The following is a 26,207-nucleotide window of genomic DNA, read 5'->3' on the forward strand; positions in this document are numbered from 1 at the left end:
TGTTTTTTTTCCTGTAACTTTCTGATTTGCACATTCAAGCAAGAGAAGAACTTGAATGATACGGGAATAGCACTGTTTTGTTATCCCCAACCAATCACATTTTGCTAGCCCCATAATATACAAGTTTTTCTCCAAGCGGACATGAACGTCTTGTCTATCAGCTTCTTCTATCTTATCTTGTACTATGTACAAATTCAAACAATGTTTTGTTTAAACCATTTGAATTTTGAACCATTGAGGACAGACAATGTACAAAAATCTTAGGTAGTAACGGTCTTGTGCTTGTTAGTTAATGTCGAGGTTTCACTTCAAGAGCATGGCTGGAATTGGCTTCTAAGTTGGCCCTTCTATTTGGCTCTAGCAATTTCTGTGAACTTTCTTTCTTTTTTTTCTTTTTGGTTCAAATAATTTCAGAATTATGTCCCCTTCTCTCTTTCGTGTGGTGTGGTTGCTAAGTTACTTGCATGTACAGTGTAGGTTTCCACATGTGAGAGAGAGCATGTCTCTGTTAGATATCACGTGTTTGCTTCTACATATACCGAGGGATCCTTGTATATATAATTTAATTTAAAGTAAAATTATTCATTATTTACAATTCTTGAATTCTATTTATCCTTTTTTCTTTATACCAAATGAGTTTTGTCTTCATGTCCCTCTCAAGTAGTTACTTCAACTTTATTTTCTTTTTCTTTTTTAAAGTAAAAGAAATGAGAGGTAGATCAATTGGCCCCAATTAATTTTAGATTTGTGATGCATGCTATGATCCAGAAATTTTAAATTTAAAAAAAATTAGTTGTTCTAATGTTTGATTAAGTGATATAATACCATGGCTTTATTTTTTGTTTTTATTGGTATTGTTCATTAAGGGGGACATGGTAGAGACACAATAATGGAAAACTTTTGGTGGTTAAGTAATTATATGGCAAGAGACAGCTTCTAAGCTTTGTGGGATTAAATAATGCAAACAGATCATGTTGACCCATGAGAGAGAGAGAGAGAGAGAGAGAGAGAGAGAGAGAGAGCTTATTAAAATTGGCCATAGTCTACTCTATTAGCCAGACACAGTGTGAAGCTTAGCTGGATTTCATTACTTCTTTGTGACCGGTTGGAAGGAAGGAAGGAAGAAGCTGAGCTGTTTTGGAACCCATTATCATATTGCAATGACTATTTTCTCTGCACATCCACTAAAAATCAGATGTGCCCAAAATACCAAGTGCACCTAAATATCCAAATCCCAATTGAAAAATGGTATTGAGATATCAAGCTCGGCTAACATGTGGTCACCATTTTTGTTGAGATTTTCTTCAAGGACTAGTGGATTGGTGGTTGTTTGGTTTGGATATGAACATTTTGTAGAATGGATTGAAAGCTATGAAAAGGGTTATCCAGTTAAGGTGAAATACCACGCCTTCTTAGGCAGAAAAATTTGTGTGAAACGGGAATAACACAATTTTGCTATCTCCGGCCAATCACAATATACCAAACGGAAAAATTATTATGTGTAACATACCGTAGTTAATCAGGGATAACAAAACGGAGGATGCTATTGCGATCCCCATTTCAGAAATTTGGAGCCATGAACTATGTTGTTTCTGGGTCAGAAGTAAAGTTGGGCAGTTGAGTTGGTGAGCCAATGAATTGTCTTAAAAAGATTTTCCTTCCCTTATTATGGAATTTCGAATTTGGAAAAGCTGTGTCTTTCATTCTCCAGCTGATTTGATCCTTTATTCATTTATATGTCCAGCCCTAAACAACCCACAATTAATAGCACTCAAGTGCTGCCAAAACTGTCATAGTCAAATGATGATGGTGTTCATACTCTCATAGATGCAGGGGCCAGGCTAGCCGCATGCACCACAATCTGCACCAGAAATACATAAATTGCAACCACAAAGGAAAGAACCAAAAAAGAAACTATAGAAGGAAATTTATGCAAAATACCATATTTTCTGACTTCTGTTCTAACTTGTAGCTTATATCACGTAAGCCAAAACTAAGAGAAGAAAAAAAAACCTATTGACAACAGTTTCAAATTCTAATGTCTGAAACTCTTTCCATTGTTTAATCTACCTTGTTGGGTCAAACTTGAAATCCTTTACCTTTCTCATTCTTTTGTAGACCAAGTTCCTCTACTTGTTTACAAAAGCAGGCCCCCCATCAGGTTTAGTTTATAAAAGCTTCTAAAGAAGATGGAAATATTAGGTGTTTGTGGCCAGAGTCTTGTCTATTCTTGATGTGGATCTTCCAGCATGCTTGCTGGCTGGCTGGCTGGCTGTATAGGAAATGATGCTGGTGGGAAAAATGTCTTTGTTTTGTTTCCAATTCATGGCTTCTATCATAAGAGACAACAAAGAAGAAGTAAATGATGATACACGTTATAATAAAGGTATGTATTCATAATTGCATACATTATAATTATGGTTGGCAGTAAATCAGTCTAGGGGTGAAAAGGTTTACATTATTTTTTTCTTTAAGACAAGAAAAGGTAAAATTGACATGAGAATTTGAAATGTTGGTCAAAGGCTGCAGCAAAATAAATGGCGTTTTGTGGACCAATGCCTTCTCTAAAGACCTTGAAAGAGTATTTTATATGTGATGCTGTTAAGCTCCAAATCAATTAGGTATATCTATCTGTTTAGAAAATGATACACATTACATAACATGTTTACCAGTCAGCAGCAACTGATCCATTCTTAGTCGTTTCACACGCAACTAACTCTAGCATTCTGAAATAAAAAAATTGCTCTTACATAATTTGTTCTAATTGATCAGCAGTGTATCCACACAAAGCCAAACCTTTCCTATAGGCAACATGTGAGAACTAAGAACAGAGGACCACTTCTTAGGATTCCCTAATAATAGCTTTATTGGTCAAATTATCCGTACTCTTCAATTCTCATGCCTATAGCACATATAAAATTACACATAAATAATCTTTTTTCGAACTGTCTGAGAACATAAACATTTGCATTAGAAACGAAATATGACAAAACAACATTATATTTTTTATGAGGTTACTAATCCCCATAAGTGATAAACCCTCAAGTTCAAGGATTGATTAGAGGGAGGTTATGTGTATCCATAAATGTGCACCTTCTCTTGTGTGTGTGGGGTTGGGGATATGCATGTTTGCCAGTATTGTCACTATCATTACAATGAAACATCATTAAACACACCTAATGATTCATAATAGGAAAAAGAAAATTACACCCAGTGGTGTGGTGGGTGCTCTATCACCAAATTTAAGGTAATCATGTTGTATCATAAGCTCTCATTTCCATTAAATGCCCTATTTAAATTAATTGGAGGCCAATAAAAATGAAGAATAACAAGAGGTTAGGGAGGGGGGCACATGATTAAGGGCATGGGCACATATGATCAGAGGCAGACTTGGATGCCACACACTCACAAAATCTTCCTTCCCATGCTTTTAGCCAAGTTTTTGCCTTTGCCTTTGATTGCAACTTTTATTTATTGCTCTCAACCATACACTGTGTCTGCTTGCTTGTGTCATGAATTTAATTCAATTTCCCAGGCCCATTTGTATGCCTCTATGTTTTTACAGTCTCTCCTCTCTCTCCTCTCTCTCTCTTCTCTCTCATGGCTCTAATCTAATGAGTGGGTGGTGTGAATGGCATTAAAAGGACAGCTTGTCTCCTTCTGAAATCATGGGCTACAATTTGACTATGAGAAGGATATATGGTTTTGGCTTCTCTCTTTTCCATTATAAAGTTCCATAGTTGCTTTCAAACCTCTCTTATTTTGCTTAGCTTCCTCCTACATGACAAATTAACCCTATGATGAAAAGGAATATTTTCTTGCCCTACCCTAGATCATGCTAAATATAAATAAATAAAATTTTGAAAAAATATATAAGAAATGTGCTCTAAAGATTTTTGAATTTTATGTGACTTCTATTTGTAAACTACATTTCCAAATTCAAAATGAGTAGAACTAGTGCAAGTAAAATAGTGACTTTTACCGAGAAAGCAAAGGGTTCATGGGGAGCCTTTGGATTTTTTATTTTCTGCTTAGATTAGAGGTTAAGGATAGGTAAGATAAGAATACCATCTCCATTCAAAAATAAAATTATTTGATTTCATCATAAATATTCGACGTTATGGATTAAACGCACGTTGAATAAACTCATGTATTTAAATAAAATCATCATCAAACATAACCATCCAAGTCGTTATCAATTCGAAATCACTTGGAGTCAACTCAAGATTGACCAAAATATTGAATTTGACATGGAATTGGGGGTGGTAAATGAATTAGGTAAATTTTTATGTTTGTGGTTTGTACCATCAAACTAGTACGGACGCCACGGCGTGACGGCATCATGTGTTTGCTTGAAACTATGGAAACGTTTTTATGAACACATGGCATGTCACAAGGCCCACAACGTGCGTGTGATTTTCTTTTATTGGATATATATATATATATATATATATTTTATGATTAAATTTAATTGCACATGCTTATGTGACACCTGGATGGGATACAATCTGCATTTTATTTGGGCTTTTGAAATTCTGAAATTATGAGTAATATAATTGGATTTTATTCATCTTAAAAATTTGTATGCATGATTCGGATTTTATTTGTTTTGTTGAGGTCCATCGATTTAGTCATCATCACCAACTCATTATTTTCTGACATTTTATCCTTCAAATAACAGCTATACTTGATCACATTATTGGTATTATTTGTTTCCTAACTCATTCTTATGTGGATCTTCAACTCAAGTCTAAAACATCATCAATGCACATTCAAATTATATGCTTAATTATCCCGGAAAAATCTCAACATTGATAATTATTTGAGGAACGTCTTTGTACGACATACTCTATACCATATTTTACTAGCCAAATGATAGAATTTTCGAGATTAAAAATAATTTTGATGTGGCCCCAAATTAATGGGAAAGAACAGGAGGTGGGTTCCATTTCCATACTTTGCTTTCATCTGAATCAAAGTTATCATCTTCTTTCTTTTCTGGGTTTATAGTTGAGCCCAAAACGTCATTTCAGGTACAAAATAGTAATAAAATTTGTGTAAAAAGAAAGTAAAAGCAATTTGAAAGAATAAAATAAGATAGATAAAAATAGAAAAAGGAAATAAAATCGGGCCAGAGAGCGCTAAGCCGAAGCCAACCCAACTTGACCTAAATACTTTGCGGCCTTTTGTTGCGGCTTTTTACGTCCTTACCCGACCACATTTTGCAGACAGCCCTACCTATCCACCACCATCTTACTTTCCTCACCTTAAAAACAAATTGGAACTTGGAATTTACTATTACTCTAAACGACCACTAGAGTATCTTCATGGAGTCGCTAATTGTCACGTAAGTCATCAAATTTTAATTTAATATTTTAAGAGATACGCCTGTTTAAGAGAAAAAAGCGTATATACAGCTAAATAAATATTTTAATTGAAAAAAATTAAAAGCTAAAAAGATTATTTTCCAAGCTGAAATAGAATTACCAAACAAGGAAAAGAATCAAGTTAGAATGAAAAAAGGAAAAGAAAAAGGCAGAGCAAAGTCTCTGTCTCTCCCTGTCTTCTTTCTCTCTCTCTCTCTGCGGATCCTAAAATGACAGGAACAACAAGCCTATAACCCATAAGCGTGCGTGGATATATCTCCTCCTCCCACCATTTCCCATTTTCCCTTTCTCTCTCTATCCCATCTCTCTCTATCTCTCTACTTCTATCTCGAACCTTCTCGGAAATCTGCCATGCCATTTCTCCCCCTCTCAGATCTACCCACCTCAGCCCTAATCTGATCTTCTCCTTCCTCCATCTCAAACCCACAAACCCACTAGCCCCAAATCGAAACGATGTCGTCTCTGCGCTCAGATCTGACCTCCTCCCGAGTCTACCCAGAGCCCTCTTACATGGACGACGACCTCTTCGATCGCCTCCCGGACTCCCTCCTCCTCCTAGTCTTCAACAAGATCGGCGACGTCAAGGCCCTAGGCCGATGCTGCGTCGTTTCCCGCCGCTTCCACTCCCTCGTCCCCCAAGTCGAAAACGTCGTCGTCCGCGTCGACTGCGTTATCTCCGACGACGAATCTTCCCCCTCCTCCGCCTCCTCCTCATCTTCCTCCGACAAGTCCCGGACCCCCTTCTCCGCCCTCTTCCGCCTCGTCATCGGCGGCATTGTCAAGCCTCTCCAGGCCCTCGGCCAGTTCCTGGGCCCCACAAGACGATCCACAAATGGGGCCCACCCCGCCCTCGCCGTCGACGACCCCGACTCATCCGCCGCTGACAGCAGCAGCTTCGACCAATCCGGCGTCACCCACCACTCCCCGACTCAAGTCCTTAAGAACTTCAATGAGATTCGCTTCCTCCGGATCGAGCTCCCCAGCGGCGAGCTAGGCATCGATGACGGCGTTTTGCTCAAATGGAGGGCCGATTTTGGCTCCACCTTAGACAACTGCGTCATCCTCGGAGCCTCCTCGGTCATCCACCCGGGACCCACCAAAATTTCTGATGTTCAGGACAATGGGTCAGATGGGTTTTGCGCCAACACCAACGCCGCCGTTTCGGACGACAACGGAAGCATACCCGACTCGTTTTACACCAACGGAGGCCTGAAGCTGAGGGTGGTCTGGACGATAAGCTCGTTGATCGCTGCCTCGGCCAGGCACTACCTGCTTCAGCCCATCATTTCCGAGCACAAAACGCTTGATAGCTTGGTGCTGACCGATGCTGATGGGCAGGGGGTGTTGTACATGAACAGGGACCAGCTGGAGGAGCTGAGGGTGAAGCCATTGTCGGCCTCTTCTGCGTCGAAGAGGACGCTCGTGCCTGCCCTGAATATGAGGCTTTGGTACGCGCCCCACTTGGAATTGCCTGATGGGGTTGTGTTAAAGGGTGCAACTTTGGTTGCTATTAGGCCCAGTGAGCAATCTGCGACCTCGAAGAAGGAGGTCTCTTCTGATCTGTCATGGGTTTCAACCGCCTTTGAAGAGCCGTACGGGACGGCGGCCAAGATGCTGATCAAGAGGCGCACTTACTGTCTTGAGATGAACTCCTTCTGATTCAATTTCGGGTGTCTCAGGTAAATTTTGCAACTTTGTGTTCATGTATGAAAGATGTCTTATTATGCATTAGAACCGGAAGGCATTCACAATTAGATGATCTCTTATTCGTATGATGAGTCTTTTATATGATAATATCTTGAAATTTCTTCCTTGTCTCTCGAAATTTAACTTTAATGGGATTATAGGGAAATGGGTTGGTTTGCATGTTTTGTGGTTTTGGAGAATGAGAAAACAGAACTTGCATTGGGTAAGTTCCAAGGATATGAATGAATTATAAAGTAGTATTTTTGTGTACGTCATTTGATAAACAATCGAATGAGAGGAGATGGGCTAAACCCAATTGGTATTAGTTATTGTTCTCCATGTGTGAATGCATATGTTTTACATCAGTTTTGTGTTTTCTACACTTTCTATGTTTCATTGTTTTCGCAAAGGTCTCATTCTGTATTGGTTATCTTTGTGAATGCCTACTTCTAGTGTAATTACTCAATCATGGATTGGTACTTAATGTGATGCCTCAATCATGGTTATCTTAGTGATGCCTCCCTACTTCTAATGCAATTACTCAATCATGGTTTGGTACTGATTTAGTTCGACATGTAATTATCAGGGTAAAACAGTCCTTGGAGGGAAATGGGGGAGATTGCGGATTGCGTGAGTTTGAAAGTGGAGAAGGAGAGAACAATTTTGCCTCATTGGTGGCCAGGCTATGTTGACTGCGGTGCCTCTCGATCGAAGAATCTGGATTGGACTGTCGCAGAAGAAAGCGATGCTCTGTTGATTATGCACCACAGATCCTCCTCCCCAACACCTGAGCTGGTGATCGAAATGCATCTGGCGGTTGCTGTTGTATCAGGCATATGCTTGTAAGAGAGAGTGCTCACATGCAACCTAAGATTGATGTTATAAAGATTTTGTGGTTGTAGTAATCTACTTTTTATCTTTGTTCCATGTATGTGAATATTGTAGGTACAAGTACAACAGTGTTATGGTTATGTGATGTAATGTCAAAAGTTCATTTCAGCACTCTAGTTAGCAAGCAAAAAGTTTTCATTCCAAGTTTTTCTGAATCCAATATGGTCATAACATTAGTCTACTATTTATCATGTAACAATTGCACCAAACTTTGGTGGAGTTTGGTGTTTGAGTTCCTTTTGCTTCCATGTTGAAATTGGACAGTCAAATCAAAGCTTCACAATTGTTTGTTTGTTTAATACAAACTGTTAATGCGATTCTTCTTTACGTCTAATGTTTATCTTGACTTATTATCATAGCAAAACAAACCATTTTCCCACTTATACAATCACCAAAGCTTAATTAATTAGAGAAAAAGTCACTTCTTTTTTTCTTTTATTTTTTCATTTTGAGGAATAACCATCACTCTCTGGCTCCCAAATATAGGAGGGCTTTTTTCACCTCTTGGTGGGTAAACTATTGTTTGTCTCCCAATAGATGGCAGGTGGCTCATTAACAATTAATAGTTTTAAGTGGTTGAATTTTGTGTGATTAGGCTAAACCAAGCATGACAAAAATGGTTTCGTTTCCTTCTTATATTCGTTGAAACTTGCAGTGCTAGTTTATGATTCTTTTCAATTAATTTTGTATTTTCGTTGGGCATATATTCCAAGTTCTAGACGTATTCAATCGCATCTTTAATGACCTTGGAGGCTGGGAGTTGGAGATAACGTTAAGATTGTGGTTCGAGACATTGAACAATATTAGCTGCTCTAAAAAAGTTTGTTCAAAGAAGATTTTATTAATTATTATTATTATTTCTTAAATCAATTGGTTGAAAGAAACACGAAGGAGGTGGTCGATTTGCTCTTCCACCCAATACTTTTATCAATCACATCGGACATCACCAGAGCATGCATAGTTTTGTATTTGAAGGTGACAAGATAACTCAAGAAGCGACTAGTAATTCTCTGCATCTGCTGTATTACGGTCATTCGCCTAAGAATAGAGTCACAAGGAGGCACATCGTGACCCCAGCCGCCTATTCACTTTTAATTTTTATGCAATCAACTTAGCATTAGTCTTTCTATCTGCCCACGTATGAGTAAGTGACTTTTTATAGTTGGTTTATATGATACCGCATCTCATCAATGGTCAGAAATCGCCTAGTTAAAATGTTATTATTTGTTTTTCGTTTCTAAAACAACCCACCTCTCCGGTTGGTTCATGGAAAAGGAGACTTGAGAATGAGAAATCAATAACTTTCTCATGTTTTGGTAAATCCGGACATGGGAAATGGTTGCCTAACACATGGGAAAGTAGGGGGAAAAGTGAAGTCATTCTCTCAACTTGGATTTTGATTTCCCTCATAATGGGAAAGTTTGGGAAAATAAGCCAACATTCAATGCACATTTTTTATGATCATTTTGTCCCCATGAACAATTTAGAATTACATTGTATTATTAAATGCATTCCTTTTTTATTTGATTTAATATAAGTATAATTGGAAAATTATACGAACTTTGTTTTCGATTCTTATTCAAAACAAACATGAGAAAGGAAACAAAGTGAAATCTCCCGGTTACTTTCCCGACATTACCAAATGTGGGAAAGGAATCTTCTATTTTCCATCTTTTGGAAAATAACATGAAAAGTAATTTTCCCTCAAATTCGTTCCGTGAACGAAACGGGAGGAAATTTAATCGGGAATAAAGGGGTTTTAGGCTGTTTCCAGGTAACATTTATCAGTCACTTTGGTTCCCTTTGATTGGCCAAAGCAAATTAATTAATAATTAAGTAATGAGCTGGTTATGGTTCGGCCTTTATCTGTTTGGTCACATGAGATGTCAAAACTTTGTAGACTCACAAAGTCACAATCCACGTGAAGTAAAGCCTGGACTGGACTCAAACCTTACACGCTCCATTAACATTAAACGCAGCTCCTGCTGCTGCTCTGCTTATAAGCTTTGAAGCTTCCATCTATTGACTTTGTTCTATGTGATCTAGTATTTTAATTCTTTTTAGCAATTATTGTTATTATTATTTTTTTTTTAAATTGAAAGCCATCCATTTGTGTATGTCACCAACTAAATTTAAAATTCCAGACCAAAAAAAAAAAACTAAATTTAAAACTCTACAGGTGATTCATGGAGAACAGGTGCAGTGTTGGATAATAAAAATGAGGGGAAAACCCAAACCTCATTTTCAATTATTGCCCATGACTCGCCCAATTTGGGACATTTCACATGTTCCTTGATTTCTGCAGTTAACAGTTGGGAGTTTGTTCATTTTAATTATTGACATTCATTCATTCTACTTATTGTTTCTAATTTGGGTTTCAATTGCTTCCCAAACTCTATACGTAACTTGTGTTAAGAGCTTCTCCAATTATGATCTTTTTTTAAGTTCAATTTTTGCTTAAGAGTCTACGGAGCATAGAGATATCCCGATTTTAGGGGTTGGATAGGAAGCATGATTTGAGTCTAAATTTTAACTAATAAACTCATTTAGAGAGCTCATTCAAAATGCTCTAAATGCTTATGAATCGAATCGATTCTAATCCATCCGCCGGTGCCCTCTCTTTAAGGAGGTTCTTGTCTTCTTGGGCAATTTGAATTTTGAAGTTTGAGCTCTTTGACAAGCTACAAAACGAAGTGTGAATAATACGTATAAGCATTATCGTTTGGTCACATTCTGGACGTGAACTTTAGTATGTGTGAATTAAAGCAAAAGTTACTTTGAATGTATGCTCTCAAAAGAAGGAAAGTACTTTGAAGAAGCTTTCTGAAAAAGCACAGAATGCATTTCGATATGTTTCTAGTGTTGAAACTTGAAAACTTCCCAATCTTAACATATGGATCTTCTTTGTTGTTTTCTTAAAGATCCAACAAAATCTGTCAACTTTTTTCTTTTTTTTTTGGTCTGCTCTGCATATATGGATATATATCAACTAATAACTACACTTTTCACTCACAGGTTTTCCATAATTATGTTTTTAGCCTGATTTGCATGCCTCACGGGTTTCTGCAGTAAACAGTGATTGACATTCATTCTAGTTGATGTTCTGAATTTAGTTTTAGAATTGTCTCGAAATCTTTGTGTGGCATCTGCTAGCTAACCCGTTGATACCTTCTGATAAATTGCACATTGATGTCGCTTGTGTATGCATAAAGCACTCCTAAGCATCTTGGACTATTTGAATTTTGAAGGCTCTAGAAAAGAAAAGAAAAATCTGAAACTTCAGCTTGTATATCAACATATAAATACATTTCAATATGTTTCTATGTTAAAAAAAATACGCACGATATTGGAAGATATTAAAAGAAAGGGTAATCCAACATAAGAACTTGATTGCATAGATAAATAGTATATGATTCAATATATGGACCCATCAACTTGAACCATACTTTTCATTCGTCGTAGGCTTTCCAAAATCAATCTTCTTCCTCTTCTTCTTTTTTCTTTTTTAAATAAATTTGTCACAGAGTTTGAATCCAAAAATATCTTAAGCCTCACAAGTTTTGGGCCAGATTCGTATATTTCAGGAACTTTTGGGCCTACTCTCACTTGGGTTCCAAGTTCCAACAGCTAACTTTGTTGGGAAAACTCTCAAATTTTTAAGCTAGTTACATAATAACGCCTACAATTAAATTACTTGGGGCCAACTATAAGTTCTGGAAATTAGATCATATCTGGTCTTCCCCAATTCACAAAATCAAGATATCCATGTTTAACCTTTAACCAAAAGTGGTTAAGGTGTGAAATAAGATAATTCAGAGACCTGCATGAAAAGAATAACGTTTTGGGCCTTCTAAGCATTAGAGTAAAATGCACGAGGCTTAGAGCTCAAATGGTTAAGAGCATTTATCCATGCATTCGAGATTCTAAGCATTGGCATATGAAAAGACTAAAAACATTTGCGAAGAATATGCTTGCACATACTGATGATCGTACCAGGTAGATGCATGCATGGTTTTTCAAGTTGAACTTATCAGTCCAAAATGTCAAGCTTCAGGAGCCAAAGAGTCACACGGTCTCTTCACTTAAATAATTGAATAGATAGACATTAAAAAAACACTTGTAGAAAGGAAACAAATGAAGAGAAAAGAATAACCGCAATCGAATTGTCAGTTACATCTTCTTTCAAAACAGAGAATGCTTTTGCACACATAGCTAGACAAATAAATACATATCCGATCGAATTTAGCAAATTGAAGCTGCATGACTTCAAAATGGTTAAAGCAGAAATCCCAACAATTTCAGAAGGACAATAATAAGTATCATCCGATGCGGGGGAAGCATGCATGCATTCACTTCACTCACAGCTGGCCACTGCTTCTTTAGCTTCACTTTCCTGCAACAATGAAGAAGAGATACATGGATCAATTACCAAGTAATCTAATGAACAAGGAGGTTTTCGCATAACAATAAAGTTTTCTTGGTTAATGAGTGAAGATTTTGATAATAATGATGATAACAGCAATCATTATGAGGGATTTCCATTTCCTGTACAATATTACACACAAGTTTTGTTTTGTTTTGTTTTTTGATGATAAGCGATAGAATATTATTGATGTAAAAAGGTAATACAAGAAGTTTGAACTCGTCTTATACACAGAAGTTAGTCAGGCAGATATGATGCTTAATTTGAGCAGTGTAAATAACAGGGAAATTGACACTTAATTCACAGTTACTTGGAAACTCTTTTGAGAGTCTTGCATGCTGTAACATGGAAATACTATAAGCATCCTATATATCATGTCTACCCAACAAAAGCAATCATCAAGAAATAACTGTCATTAGAGATTTACTGAGACCTTTAACTCAAACAATTTCCTGACAGAAGTTGATGACTTTATGAAGGCTATTACAATCTTACTGTCATCAAGCAACTTCATTCACTCTCATTTAAGTGAAGAACTCATAGGTTGGAAAACTTAAAGATCAAAAGCTGCACAACTGATATGAATGTTTCAAGGCCTAAAATCTCACAAGTTCACAACACTATTAAAGGCAAACATATACAGCAATCACAAACAATACAAGGATCAACACCGACATGGACTAGGTATCCGAGAAACTCTTAAGAGGATCAAGTATCCAATAACATGATCTGCCACTAGTAAAATCCTAAGAGATATCAAGTATTGGTCTGATCCCCATTATCATGAGTTCACAAAATCGACAGCATGAATTTTTCCTCTCTCTTCCCATGGTTAAAGCAGAATCTTGTAACTACTTGACATTAGACATTAAACCAACACTAATTTAATGTGACTGAAAAAACCAATGTAGAATGCACATGGGTGGGAGGACTAGCTTCAATCCTATTGATGAACTTGACTTGGCCTTAAGCCTGATGGCACGCATCTCCTCTCCCCACAAGTATGGGTTAGAGGGTGAGGTTGAGGGTCCAAGTTTCTTCGGCCACATGAGTTTCTTTTCCACGCAAAAAACAAAATCATTGTGAACTCCATAGTAAAATTTGTGCTTAGCTTGTTCGATCTACTTAAACCAGTGTCACTAGCATACCTTTGAACAATCTGTTTAACTTCCTCAAAATATCACAAACAATGCAAAGCTTCTTTTACCCCTACCCTAGCTCTGAAAGCGATGCATCTACTACAATGCTAAACCAGGGATTAAGTACTTATTTATACACGACTCGAAACTCTCAATTGCGGTTCAATCCTTTACAACAATCTCCCATGCACTTGTCTAAAGTATTTTATATCTCACCATCTGAAATACTACATATATACTCAAGAATAACCAGCTCCATCTGAAAAATTATAACATTTATTGAGGCTTATATCCTTTATTATTTGTTTTGCTCGTGCCCTAATCCTTCAATCTGGAAGGATGAAATAACCTTCTCACTGTCCTTTTTTTTCACAAATTTGTTTCCTTCCTTTTATGCAATGAACAATTGCAATATTATTTGCCTCATATTGGCATGCCTGTATCACTTAACTAGCCAAACTAATACAAGTATTAAAAGAAAGAAATGCAGGAAATTTAAAGAAGAAGATGCATGCTTTATCTCTTTCTTCCAACTGCCATCTTATGAGGCTTCCTAGTGTGAGGGGTTTGTTTTGTGAGAAACACTGTTATCATTGTTGTTCTTATGTCAGTGTGAGAATGTGGGTGAAGTGAAACAAACCAAGTTATAGTGATTCATGTGGTACCTTCATGTAATCAATTCAACACAACAAGAACAGAAGAACATCTAGGAACTACGATCAGTACCTATGACTAGGCATCTCGATTCTTTGTAGTTACACATATATTCACATATTATATTTTTAGATTCTCACAGGTTACACACATCACCAACGATATTTTAGTTGTGGTATTACGGTCTCTCTCACATGGTACGTTTAAGTGGCACCACAAGTGACTTCGAGGTTCTGATAATTCCATCCTCAAGAAGCATGTCCCAACAGAACGTAGAACATGGTAGGATGAGAATCTCAAACAAAAATTTGCAACATTAACCAATACAAAACAAAAAATTCAAATCAATTAGTCAAAAAGGTACAACTTTAGAATACTGGAAAACAATAGCTAAAGCTTTCAAGGAAGTCTAAAGAGTGAGACATAACCAAGCAAGCATTGAAAAGGTGACTTGCAAGAACTGGAAGCAAAACTTGGAGCTGGGAAAACCAAGAAGAAAGGGTATATGTTCTCTTGTCAAGGTCTCAATCTAAACAATTGACAAGTAGGTACTTGTCGAATGTGCGGTTCAAATTGATAGTTTAACACAGTAATATGTTAAATTCTCTTGACAGTAGACCATTATTTGTACTTTATTATCGCTTGTGCTACCATAACTAACATAACCACTACATAGCCAGCTTTGTATTATAAGGATGATCATATTTTACATCATTATAAGACTCAAATGATTACATGAAGCTTACTTGTTATGTAAACTTCCTATTAATGGCAGTTATTCAGATCTGCCACCTATTTGTCAAATAAGGAATCACTTCAATTTGAGATAAAACCACGGAAATAATATAATGGGGCCATTGTAAAATTTAATGCTGAAATTCTTGGCTTGCCGAGTACGAGCATGGATCTCAATTCTAGAGCATATGACCCCTTAAACATATTACTAATAAATTCAAAATATTCTTTAGAGAATGATGAACTAGCTTCCTTTCCAATGTTGGAAGGATCCCGAGCCTCTGCATTTAGCATCGGTGCATTTACACACATTTAAAAGAATGCAAACCATTAAATTAATCTAATGATTTTAATAAGTCTACGTCAGCAAACTTGTATTAAACTAAAAACTAATTAGTTGCACCTTATTATTTCCCCAGCAAACCGCAACCACACCCTACCTCACACTGCCAGCCATGGCTACCACCTCCGTCTCCCTCCTCTCTCTCCCTCCCCCTCCCTCCCTCCCTATTTCGGATAAGTGGCTCTCAACAAAGCCTAGGAACTGATAATATCAAATTCTTATCTTTAATTCTATTTTCTCAACATCAAAATTACACCTGCAAAATCATAAACGACAAACCTATCTCTTCCTCACTCCATGATTGTACAACACCATGTACATAATTCCTTCTCTCTGTTTTGCAAATCAAGGGAGAGAGAGACAGACAGACAGGCAGACAGACAGACAGACAGACAGAGAGATAGACAGAGAGAGGATGGAGGGGGGAGGGAGACGGAGGGGGCAGCCATGGCTGGCAGTGTGGGGGAGGGAGAGAGAGAGAGAGAGAGAGAGAGAGAGAGAGAGAGAGAGGAAGAGAAGGAGGGAGGGAGGGAGGAAGGAAGAGGGGAGGGTTGAGTTGCTGGGGAAATAATGTGGTGCAATTAATTAGTTTTTAGTTTAATACAAGTTTGTTAATGTGGACTTATTAAAATCATTAGATTAATTTAATGATTTGCATTCTTTTAAATGCGTGTAAATGCACCAATGCTAAATGCAGAGCCTCGAGATCCTTCCAACATTAAAAAGGGAGCTAGTTCATCATTCTCTAAAGAATATAATATATATATATATATAGTGTTAGTTTTGTATCCATTACTTTCATCCCCTAATGACCCACTTACAAGAGAAAAATGAGTACATGTGTATATATGTATGGCATTTGAGGAGCTTTAATTAGATCACAATTTTACACTACAAAAACCATTGTCAACTATATCAAGTGATGTTAACACAATGTGGTATATAAATATGGTAAGCCTAGCATTATCCTATACGTAAATATAAATTCATGTTAACTGTTAATTAATCACTTTAAAAATTGTGATCTCAAGCTTTCGTATATATGTAAATTATCTATTTCTCATATGTTTTAGGATTCATTTGATCACATGTTTGGTTTTTGTTTTTTCTCAAGCAAACAAAAAAGGAAACGACATAGAAGAAAGGATAAATAGAGAAGAGCCATATGAGAAGTAGAAAGGGCTGAGACTGAATAAAACTGAAACTAAATTAACATCTACGATAAAAGATATTTTAGTTCTTTTACTCATACTTTTTCCTTACCTTTCTATCATATTTCTTCTCCATTTCTTACCGTCTTTTTTTCTCCGGTGATGATTTTTGCACACTTATTTATACATTTGCATTTCTCCCTCTTATTTTTCTACTTTGTTAATTGTATAAACAAAGTAATCAAAGCATAAAAGTAAGAGGGTAAGTGCAAACCGATAAAACAAGAGTATGAAAATCGCTACTCTTTTCATAAATAGGAACTTGTTTTCCCTTTTCATAATATATATGCATTTTTATAGATTAAAGCAACTTTACTAATCCCATAACAAATTTTTCTAAAACAGAAATCCAGCGCCTGCATACGTGCATGGGCTGTACAGAGGAAAGGAACCAAAGCTGCTAGGTCTCATGGCCAGAAAACAAAAGTGCTGAAAGTTTAGCTGTCGAATCTCCATGATAATTAGCAAAAGCAACAACTCCAGGCTCCAGGCAAACATATATATACAAGTAACGGCCGACAGTGCGCCGAGCAGTTGCCATGTGGTGCAGATTGGAAGGGCAGAAAAGAACAAACTAATTAAGGATCCTAAAGCTAACCAGAAAAAGGGGCTCTGAGTGAAAAACACATGGCCCGGCCAAGTGCAGGGCAACACCTGTCAGCCATGGACTCATTACTTAGGAGATGCTAAGAGAGAAGGGAACCAACAAGAGAACATACGAGGAGACAACCAGCCGATCCCCATTCACTCCAATCCATGCAGGAATCAAAAGCAGAGACATACAATATATTATAGGTAACACCCATAAAACGCTTGGCCCAATGGCCTCACTTGTTTATGATTACCAAGAAAGCAAAACAAAGGTTCAATGCAAAACACGTAAATCCAAATAGGCAATTAGAAAAATTAAAAACAAAACAAATTAACATATATGCTGGCCAGGTTATAGCTCTAGACTGTATCCTAGCTACTCAAACATCAGGCAAACTTTATGAAACCAAACAATGCAAGCACAGAAACAGAGAAACAAACAATGCAGCAACTAAGAAAATATTATATTATTGGGAAAAAAAATTATGACTGTTGACGACGGTTACCAGAAAGAAGCTTAGATGGGCTGCCAATGACTGATCATGATCAAGATCAGTTCTTTGCCTTTCCCTTGTGGTCTGAATGCCGGCTTCCGTCGCCGTAGGGATGTTGCAAGCGGCGATCAAACCCAGCTGGGAACTGCTGTTGGTGCTGCTGATGGTGGTGGTGGTGGTGATGGTGGTTCTCCATGGTTGGAGCCGCCGCGGCTCCGATGAAGAAGGGTACATTGGATGATCCGTCTATGGGAGAAAACCTCTGAAGGTGGTGAGGCAAAAGAGACTGTGATGAGGAAGAATTGGACTGAAGGGTCCCCCTATTGAAACCAGCAAGGCCGCCGGAAGAAGAGATCGAAAAGTTGAGGTTGTAGTCGCCGCCATTGCCCGGCTGCGACGACGTCGTAACGGGGATGAGGTGGTCGGGAACAAACGAGAAATGCTGAAGCTCCGGGTTGTGGTTGTGATGATGATCCCCGGACACGCTGAACGGGGACACAACCGACATTGTCTGCGGAATGGAGTTCATCCCCAACTGGATTTGACCCGAGAACCCGGACGAGTGGTGGGTTCGGGTCGACGAGGACAGCCCGAGAAGTCCGGAACTGAAGTAATCCATCGGTCCCCCTCCTCCTGCCGCTGTTGCCTTGTGGAACAAAATGGGCTCGCCGCCGCCGCCGTGGTTCTGCTGCTGATGAGCAGCTGCGGTTGGACTGTTGTTGTTGTTGCTGCTGTTGGTACCGATGCCACCAGTGAGAAGCTCGGTGAAAGAAGCGCTTTGAGAAATGGAGTTGTTCAAGTTGCTGCTGTTTTGCTGGTGGTGGTGAGCAATGTGTGAAGCTGACTCGTTGCTCTCCTTCTCCTTATCCTTGGCTGCTCTCTCCCGGGCACGCTCCCGGGCCTTGACCCGGTTCACCCGAATCTCGGACCGGGAGAGAGATAGCCCGGATCCCTTGCTGGTCTCGGAATTACTAGAACAAGCAGATTTGGACAGAGAAAGGTGCTGGCTTTGGTTCTGAGTCTGGTTCTGGTTCTGGTTCTGATGGTGATGATAATTGTGGTCGCCATGGCCGTGCCCCTCGAGCTCAACCTCAGCTGAATCAAACCCATGCTCGCAACTCGCCCTCTTCTCATCGCTGAGCTGCTTGGGAGTGTCAGGGAAGGAATTGTTGAGAGATGGAAGCTCAGCTATGGCGTCAGCGGCAGCTTTGATCAGCCACTCCACTGCTTTGCTGGGTTGGTCGTAACCCAGCCGATCTTGAAGATCATAGAACTGAATGGCTGTGGTTACAGACAACCGTACCCTCCGGTCTCTGAGCCCCTTTGAAGTCCACACCTTGCTGTGCCGATCTTTGCCGCCGGAGGCCCTCGAGACGCGGATGATGCGGGAGTGGTGCCACCCGCGGAGGCGGTTGCCGGCGTCCGCAGTGGCAGCCCTCTTGAGGTCTAGGCACGATGGGTCTTGATCTTCGTCGTCGGCAGCTGGGTTAGTGGCTCTGCTGCTGCCATTTCCAATTCTTGGGAACTTACAGGCTTGGGCTTGAATCTCCTCCACCTCCATATCAGTACTTTCATGCCTTTCTCAAACAAAGACTCATTCAATTTGGGGACTTTCTTGTTTTTTTTTTTTTTTTTTGGCTTTGCAACCACCAGCTGCTCTCTAGTAATATCTAGAGAGAGAGAGAGAGAGAGAGAGAGAGAGAGAGAGAGAAGAGGGGTTGAATTTGGGAGACTGAGTAAGTAGTATTTTAGAGAGAGAAAGAGGATGTGGTGGTGTGATGAGAGGAGTGCAGGTGGGGTTGCTGTGTCCTATGCATTGATGACGATAATTCAGAGAGGGTACTTTGGCTGTGTTGTGATAAAAAGGCCTTTTTTACGCTGGTGATATATCACGGTCCAAGTCAGGGGGGCTCTCTCTCTCTCTTCTTTCTCTCTCTCGCGTCTAAAGCTTTTTGCAGTTTTGCAGAGTGCTTTCAAAAGCAAGCAGCAAACCAAAGCCTGCACAATTTAGTCTTCAGAGTCTCAGCCTCTCTCAGCCTCTCAGCCCTGCAAACCCAACAAAGCAAAACAGTCAAATTTCCTTTCCCTTTTTTTTCTTCTTTTTTTCTTCCAAATTTAAAAATGACAACAAAGAAGATAAGTACCTAATATATATATATATATATATATATATATATCATAAAATAAAGAAGTAAAAGCCCTTTTTAATTGTAAAACAAAAACACAGTCACAGACTCAGAGCTCAATGCCTAAACCTAACAAAAGGGCTAACAAAAGGGTTTTAAAGAAGATGACCTTTAAATATAACCAAAGTAGAAAAGAAAAAAGAAAAGAAAAAAAGACCTATCCTCCCCCTTCCCTCTCCCCCATAAACCAGATTCAAGTTGAAGCACAAAAGCAGAAGCAGTAACCAGCTTCTGCTTCCTCACTGTATATGCCAAGACATATTCTTGCTCCACTCTGTATATATTAAGCAATAACACACCAACAGCAACAGTGTTGGTTTAAAATATGGGGAAAAAAATTAAAACCTTGAACAATGTTGTGTGGGTTTTGATTTGGTACAGGTGTCAAAAGCTCTGACTGTTACAACTTACAAGTACAGCCAAACAAACGTAGAGCAGTGTGATTCTTTTGTCTGCAGATTCATAAGCACTTGAGATTTGAGCATCCAAAGCTCACAGATCTGCGCATTAAAACTTGATGGGATCAGTTCCTTTGCTGCAAAAACATCAATTAAAACAAAACCCTTCCCATTGCCTCCCCTTCCCCTACCTCCAAAATCTCCCAACCCCCCATGCTAATTACAAATTTACAAATATAGGTCATAATAATAACTAGAATTAAAGCTGTAAAATTCAACCTAAACAAAGAACCAGGCTTGTTTTACACACAACTCCTGGCTGCCTGTAAAGATCAGAAACCACCATTAACTAACCTAAACAAGGAACCCAGAAACAAAAAAGTTGAAAATTTTGAGCTTTGTTTTGCATAAAGATGAAAAATTGAGTGACAAAAAGACTCACAGAAGCTACACGTGTGCTTGTGAGCTTAGAATTGGAGATGGGTTGGGAGGAGGGAGGGAGGGTGTTAGGGTTGTTGGTGTGTTTGGCGGGTAAGAAAATAACCAGAAAAAAAAAATGGAAATGGAAAGTGGGAAATTGATGCGGAGTGGAGGGAGAGGTTCAAAAACTGAAAACTGAAAAAAGAAAAGTCGGGTTTTTAAAGGGCTAAGTAGTTGAAGTGATGAACAGTGAAGAGGAAGAAGTGAAGGAGGAGAGAGAGAGAGAGAGAGTTGGTTTGCTTCTTCCCCATTTGAGCAAATAACCGGGCTTATCGGGAAAGGACAGCACACAGCGCCGTTCTCTCCACTTTATAGATATACTCTCTTATCTCCTTTTTACCCCTCGTTCGCTTCCTTTTTACTCTATTACCCTTGACCTTTATTCAATTGTTAATCTACTTGATTTTCTTGGTCGACCATATTTTAATTCCGACAAGAAAACTAGAAAAGGGCTACTAAATATAAAATTTGTAATTTCCATCATTTAGAGGAATGAGGAGCTTTGAACTAATTTAGGTCAAATGTTCCCTTCCACCCTACATAACCATTTCTATTAATCTTTTCGTATTTCTCAGAACATCGATATTTTCCATCAAGCTTTTAGTTTTTTTTTCCCTTTTGCTGCATATTTCCATTGAGCTTGATATTGAATAACTCAGCTGTCGAAATGCTTGCAAATACTTCAATTAATTAGCCGAAAATATTGAATTTAACTGGTGAGAAATAGAGAAAAATAAACATGACACGAAGTTAAATAAATGAACAAATGAATAAAAGTATGCGTTTGATAACTAATTTATAGGGAAAACAAAATAATCCCCAAGTATATAAAGGAGCAAAATGTAACTTGCAACGCAGAGTTCTACAAGATATATACATATATATGTAGTTATTTTTTTATCTGAAGCAAGAAAAAATAGTAGAAAATACATGACGTATGCACGATAATAATATCCGAATGTCCGGAGAATATATATATATATATATGGCTGAAGAGAACATGGGTTACCATTATTGGAGTGCAGCCCATGTTAGGAGTAAACTGTACAAATTTAGGTTGCAAAGATCTGTTCTACCAAAAAAGCTGAAAAACCCATCAAGTGAAATCAGACTACTTTAGATCCCCCCTAATTAAATAAAGCAAGAAAATCTAGAGGGTTTTCTGACCCCTAAATCAGATACCACTGCTTTATACTTACATACGTACTGCCTTAGTTTTCAGCTACCACTGACATTAGCTGTCATCTAATTAGAAGCAAGTCTGCCTCCCTGCTCACCTAAATAATGTCCACACAAAAAGATTTGCCTTTGATTCCTTTTAATTGTTTCATGATTTGTGGACTGATTTGTTGGTTTTACTAGGTAGGATTTGTACTCTCTCCACACAGCTCTTAGTTGTAAAGGGTTAAGTTTCAGCGTTATCTCCTTCCTTTGCAGTACTAAACCCAGCTACTTTCTTAGATATTACACTGTGTGAGTGTGATATGCATACTTTGAAATCAAGGACAACTGCTAACCAACCTTGAATCTGAGCACAGTATTCACTAAACAGTACTCTTTCTCAATTTGTGCTTAGATATGTTCAAGCAACCAACTTCACCATCTTCATCAATCGCGGTATAGCAAGAGAAAAAGTTCAGGTAGAAAGTTCAGGCAGAATGAGCTGCGTACAGTAAAAGGAACCGTAATTGACTAGGGTAGGAAATGGTAACATTGTAATTGTAAGTTCAGCAAGAGGGTTAATGACAGGGATGACAAAAAGGAGAGCACCTCAACACAAAGTCTCCCAAAAATGATGTGGAAAAGAAATAAAGGAGTTTTCCACCACCCAAATGTCGAGTCGAGAACTCACTCGTCCTCCCCTCCCAACCAAACTTCTCAATCAGACTTTTTAAAAAGAGTGTTTTGTGGGGGTTGGTTTATATTTAATTCAACTGATATTATGTTCCAAGCAAGGATTTAAGATTTAATTAATGGGATGAAACTTATTGGTCCGTACGGGTCATGATGTGTCTCTTTCTTACGACTACTACCCATCCTCAATATATAATTTAATTAATTATATACGAGGTGGCAGCATTTGATGGGCCATGGATGCAGCAGCAGCAGCAGCAGCAGCAGAAAACCCCATTATGTAATGTATGATATCTTTGCTGGAAAATTAAAAAATAAAAAAAATAAAAAAAAAAATTGTTGCAACAGGAGAAAGCAATTATTTGGCCACTCCCCTCATAAATTGCTTTATGGTGCACCTCGAGGGCATTAAATATAAAGAATATACCATATAGTTTTTTTCTCTTATAATTTAGTTACATGTATTTTGGTGTAACAAGGGAACTGATGACATAAGTACTAATATAGTACTCTCATATGAACAAATATATATATATATATGTTTGTGTGTTTGGTGAGGCAAGCTACATGACCCACATCCTTATATGCACAAGCCAACACAAATCCCTTGTGTAGGCCACTAATTTATGTGGCAAGGTTATAAATGTTGTACTATATGTACAATATATTATAATAAAAGTATTTGTTGAAACGAAATTGTGTTATCGTTTTTACATCATCAACTTTTATGCGTTTATTGCATGTCAGTATGGTGATATAAATTATAAGTACTAGAGTGTGATTAGAGTTTTTCTTATAATAATGTTACATAAATGCCGGTGTGGATCAAGGTTTAATTTAGATAATGAGAGCAATGCTCAAGGCAACGTACGCCAAAATTGGTGGAGATAAGGAGGGCCTTTTTTCTATTAGTGTATGTGATTTGTTAAATAAATTTGAGAAGTTTTGTATTACGTACTGTCTTATGCTAGGCATAAGAAAACATCACTCTTGACTTTGACCTGTGGATTTATCTTTGGAAGTTAAAGTCAAAACTGTCCCTTTCTCTGGACTTATATCACTTTGATTATATTTAACTGGATGGCACATTTCGTATTGGTGGTGAGGATAAGAAAGATACCACACTGGATTTGTCTGGTGGCCATGTTTTTTTTATTAAAGCCAGATTACAATTGTATGTAAATATATAAAAACAAAAAAATATTTCATTTTCATGGCACTACGAGGTTGAGTCTTTTACATAAACACAATGTGTTGTGTGTTTTTGTGTGTGTCATAACTGAAGTAAATTTTTTGTCTTTGTGATTTCTAACTAGGCCGGATTCATTCAGACGTGAGAAATATGAACGAATTTCACCTCTAGTCAAAATGTGATTAACAATGTAAACAGTAAACTTAAAATTTCATTTTTATGACATTACACAAACACGTTTGGGAAAAAGATAAAAAAAAAACTTTTAAAGACCACATATGTAATGCTCCGATAACATATTGCTACGAATAACCTAACCTACAATATCTACGCGAGCAATAGTCAAGAACATCCATGGCGCATATGTAACATTTACAACCTTTTTTATTAAAAAAGAATAACCAAATTAATGTTACTAAATAAGTGGAGGGGTACAGTGTAGGCATGAGAAATCATAATCCGTGGTATTGCCATCGTAACTAGTAGCAGTACTGTAGAGAAAAATGAATTAAGCAACAAAATTATTTCTTTAATTAATTCCCCATTATTAAAACGGAATCATATTCTTTTGTTAGACAGCTTTACAAATTAGACACATAAATTAAAAACATGAAGGAAAATAATAATAATAATAATAATAAGGGAAAATGGTAGGTTTTGTTGGATATCCAAAAAAATCAGAGCAGTATGCATAGTCTCCGACATTAATTACCAAAAAACGAAATTAGATGTACATGTTTAGATTAATTAACTGCAGAAAAGCTTGATTAATTCAGAGGGCGTGTTCTCGAAGTTCCATGCTAAATCACTTGCCGGGTAAAAAGAAGCCAACATTTGTTTAAGCTTCCCCAAAAGAAAGAAAAGAATCCACTTTCTGCAGTACAAAACAATTCCTTTATCATTTATGAGCCATAACACTATAATAATAACATAAACAACAAACTTGTAATTCGACTGGTTAAGAACGATTATTCTTGCAACGAAAGTCTTGAGTTTGAATTCACACATTTCCAATATCGCTTGTATAAAAAAGAAGAAAGTAAGAAACACACAACTTATTCAGTACTAATCACTAAACAAAAACCAATTACATGTACTATTAGTTAATAATGTTAATTAAGTAATTAATTAGTTAAAGGTATAAGGTGGTGAGTGGGAGATGCAGAAAAGTGGGTTAGTTTTGAGTTGATCAAGGCAGATGAGAAGCTAAAAAGCCAAGTTGGTTTGTGTTGTGTGTGTGTGACAGAGACTTTGTGACACGCTCGAGAGAGAGAGAGGAGGCAGGGGCACGTGTCGTGGTTTAAAGGGAAGGGAGAAAGGAGAGGGAGAAGGAAGAGGGAAGTGTGTAATGCATCAATGCGTTGGGTGAGTAATCGATGAGTGGATGTGGAACAGAGACCAGAGCACGTGTCACGGTCTTCGTGAAACACAGCACAGCCCAGCACATCCACCCTTCAACTTCTGTTTTTCCTTCTTTCTTTCTTTGTACTTGTTTTACCTTTACTCCATTCGTAGCCTTAGGTTTTTTTTTTTTTTTTTTTTTTCACTTTTTTCAGTTTGGAATATCAATTATTTGTGGTAGCAGAAAAGAAAACTCCCCTCCTTTCAAATCAAAACCATGATAACATAATCTCAGAATATAACTTGGTTCTTCATGATGTCATTCTCTTATAATAATCTAAATTATTGAGATTCATGTCCGTACTTAGGTGGGTAATTTTTGACTAAATATAAACCAACGGTTATAATTTAGTTAAGGATGCGTGGATGAGTGATTGTAGCACTATTCATTTGGATTTTTTTTTTAAAAACAATTATTAGTGTGTTAATGATTAGAATTTGACCAAACATGCGTCGTTGAGTAATGAGTAAATGTAGCAGTATTCATTTAGAATTCTTAATGTTAACACATCAAATGGTCAAAATTAAGCCAAACACACATGGCAAGTGACTGTAGTATTATCTATTTAGTAACATCATTTTTGTTGTTGCCAAAGTTAAGAAGATGGAGGGGGAAAACTCACAAATATATGATCATTTGGGAACACGCCAAAGGTCTGGATCAATCCAATCATACGGTAAACGAATATTACATAATCCTTGGGTGTTTTAACAAGTTTTATCATAATTCTATATTCCAATATTGTTAATGATATACTAAAATCATAGAAAAGGGAAAAAGAGAATCTTGTGTCAGCAACACTCAAGGCAACTAATTAATGAAATTTTGGGTCAAAGTTCAAACGGACATTTCATTGAATATACTTCTGAAATCATATAAATTGGATTAATGTTGGTTTCTCGATATATCATTTTCAAATAGGGATATTTCTCGAATTAATGAACTTTTTTTTTTTTGGGTAATTATAATAATTTGACTGGATTACCAACAAAAAAAAAAAGAAAAAAAAAAAGCCATGTTTGCTTGTGCTGCACTAGAGGGCTCATCGGCCAATCCGAAGCAAAGAGAAAAAGAAAACAAAAAAGCTTCTTTTAGTTTTGATGGGGCATGCGCCAAGCTTGGATGGATTATCTGCTAATCT

The 26,207-nt window shown here is 37.6% G+C and overlaps 2 protein-coding genes across 7 annotated transcripts; one reads left to right on the top strand and one right to left on the bottom strand.

The window, feature by feature from the left end:
* LOC18780745 (F-box protein At5g46170) lies at positions 5,434–8,269 on the top strand. Its single transcript, XM_007212203.2, has 2 exons — positions 5,434–7,066; positions 7,660–8,269. Exon 1 carries the CDS (start codon positions 5,841–5,843, stop codon positions 7,044–7,046), a length of 1,206 nt encoding a protein of 401 aa, XP_007212265.1. The 5' UTR covers positions 5,434–5,840; the 3' UTR covers positions 7,047–7,066; positions 7,660–8,269.
* On the bottom strand, positions 12,018–20,910 carry LOC18779022 (transcription factor TCP2). Of its 6 annotated transcripts, none has more exons than XM_020561563.1 (5): positions 20,581–20,910; positions 20,418–20,461; positions 20,152–20,240; positions 17,567–19,600; positions 12,018–12,357 (listed from the first exon to the last, which is right to left on the bottom strand). In XM_020561563.1, the coding sequence occupies exon 4, from the start codon at positions 19,113–19,115 to the stop codon at positions 17,613–17,615; it is 1,503 nt and encodes a 500-aa protein (XP_020417152.1). In that variant the 5' UTR covers positions 19,116–19,600; positions 20,152–20,240; positions 20,418–20,461; positions 20,581–20,910; the 3' UTR covers positions 12,018–12,357; positions 17,567–17,612. The 6 variants fall into 6 exon arrangements, with proteins under 6 accessions (XP_020417152.1, XP_020417154.1, XP_020417153.1 ...); XM_020561565.1 differs by having other exon boundaries at positions 20,086–20,240; XM_020561564.1 differs by lacking the exon at positions 20,418–20,461.

Source organism: Prunus persica, chromosome G4 (genome assembly GCF_000346465.2).
Source record: "Prunus persica cultivar Lovell chromosome G4, Prunus_persica_NCBIv2, whole genome shotgun sequence".
Classification (NCBI taxonomy): Eukaryota; Viridiplantae; Streptophyta; class Magnoliopsida; order Rosales; family Rosaceae; genus Prunus; species Prunus persica.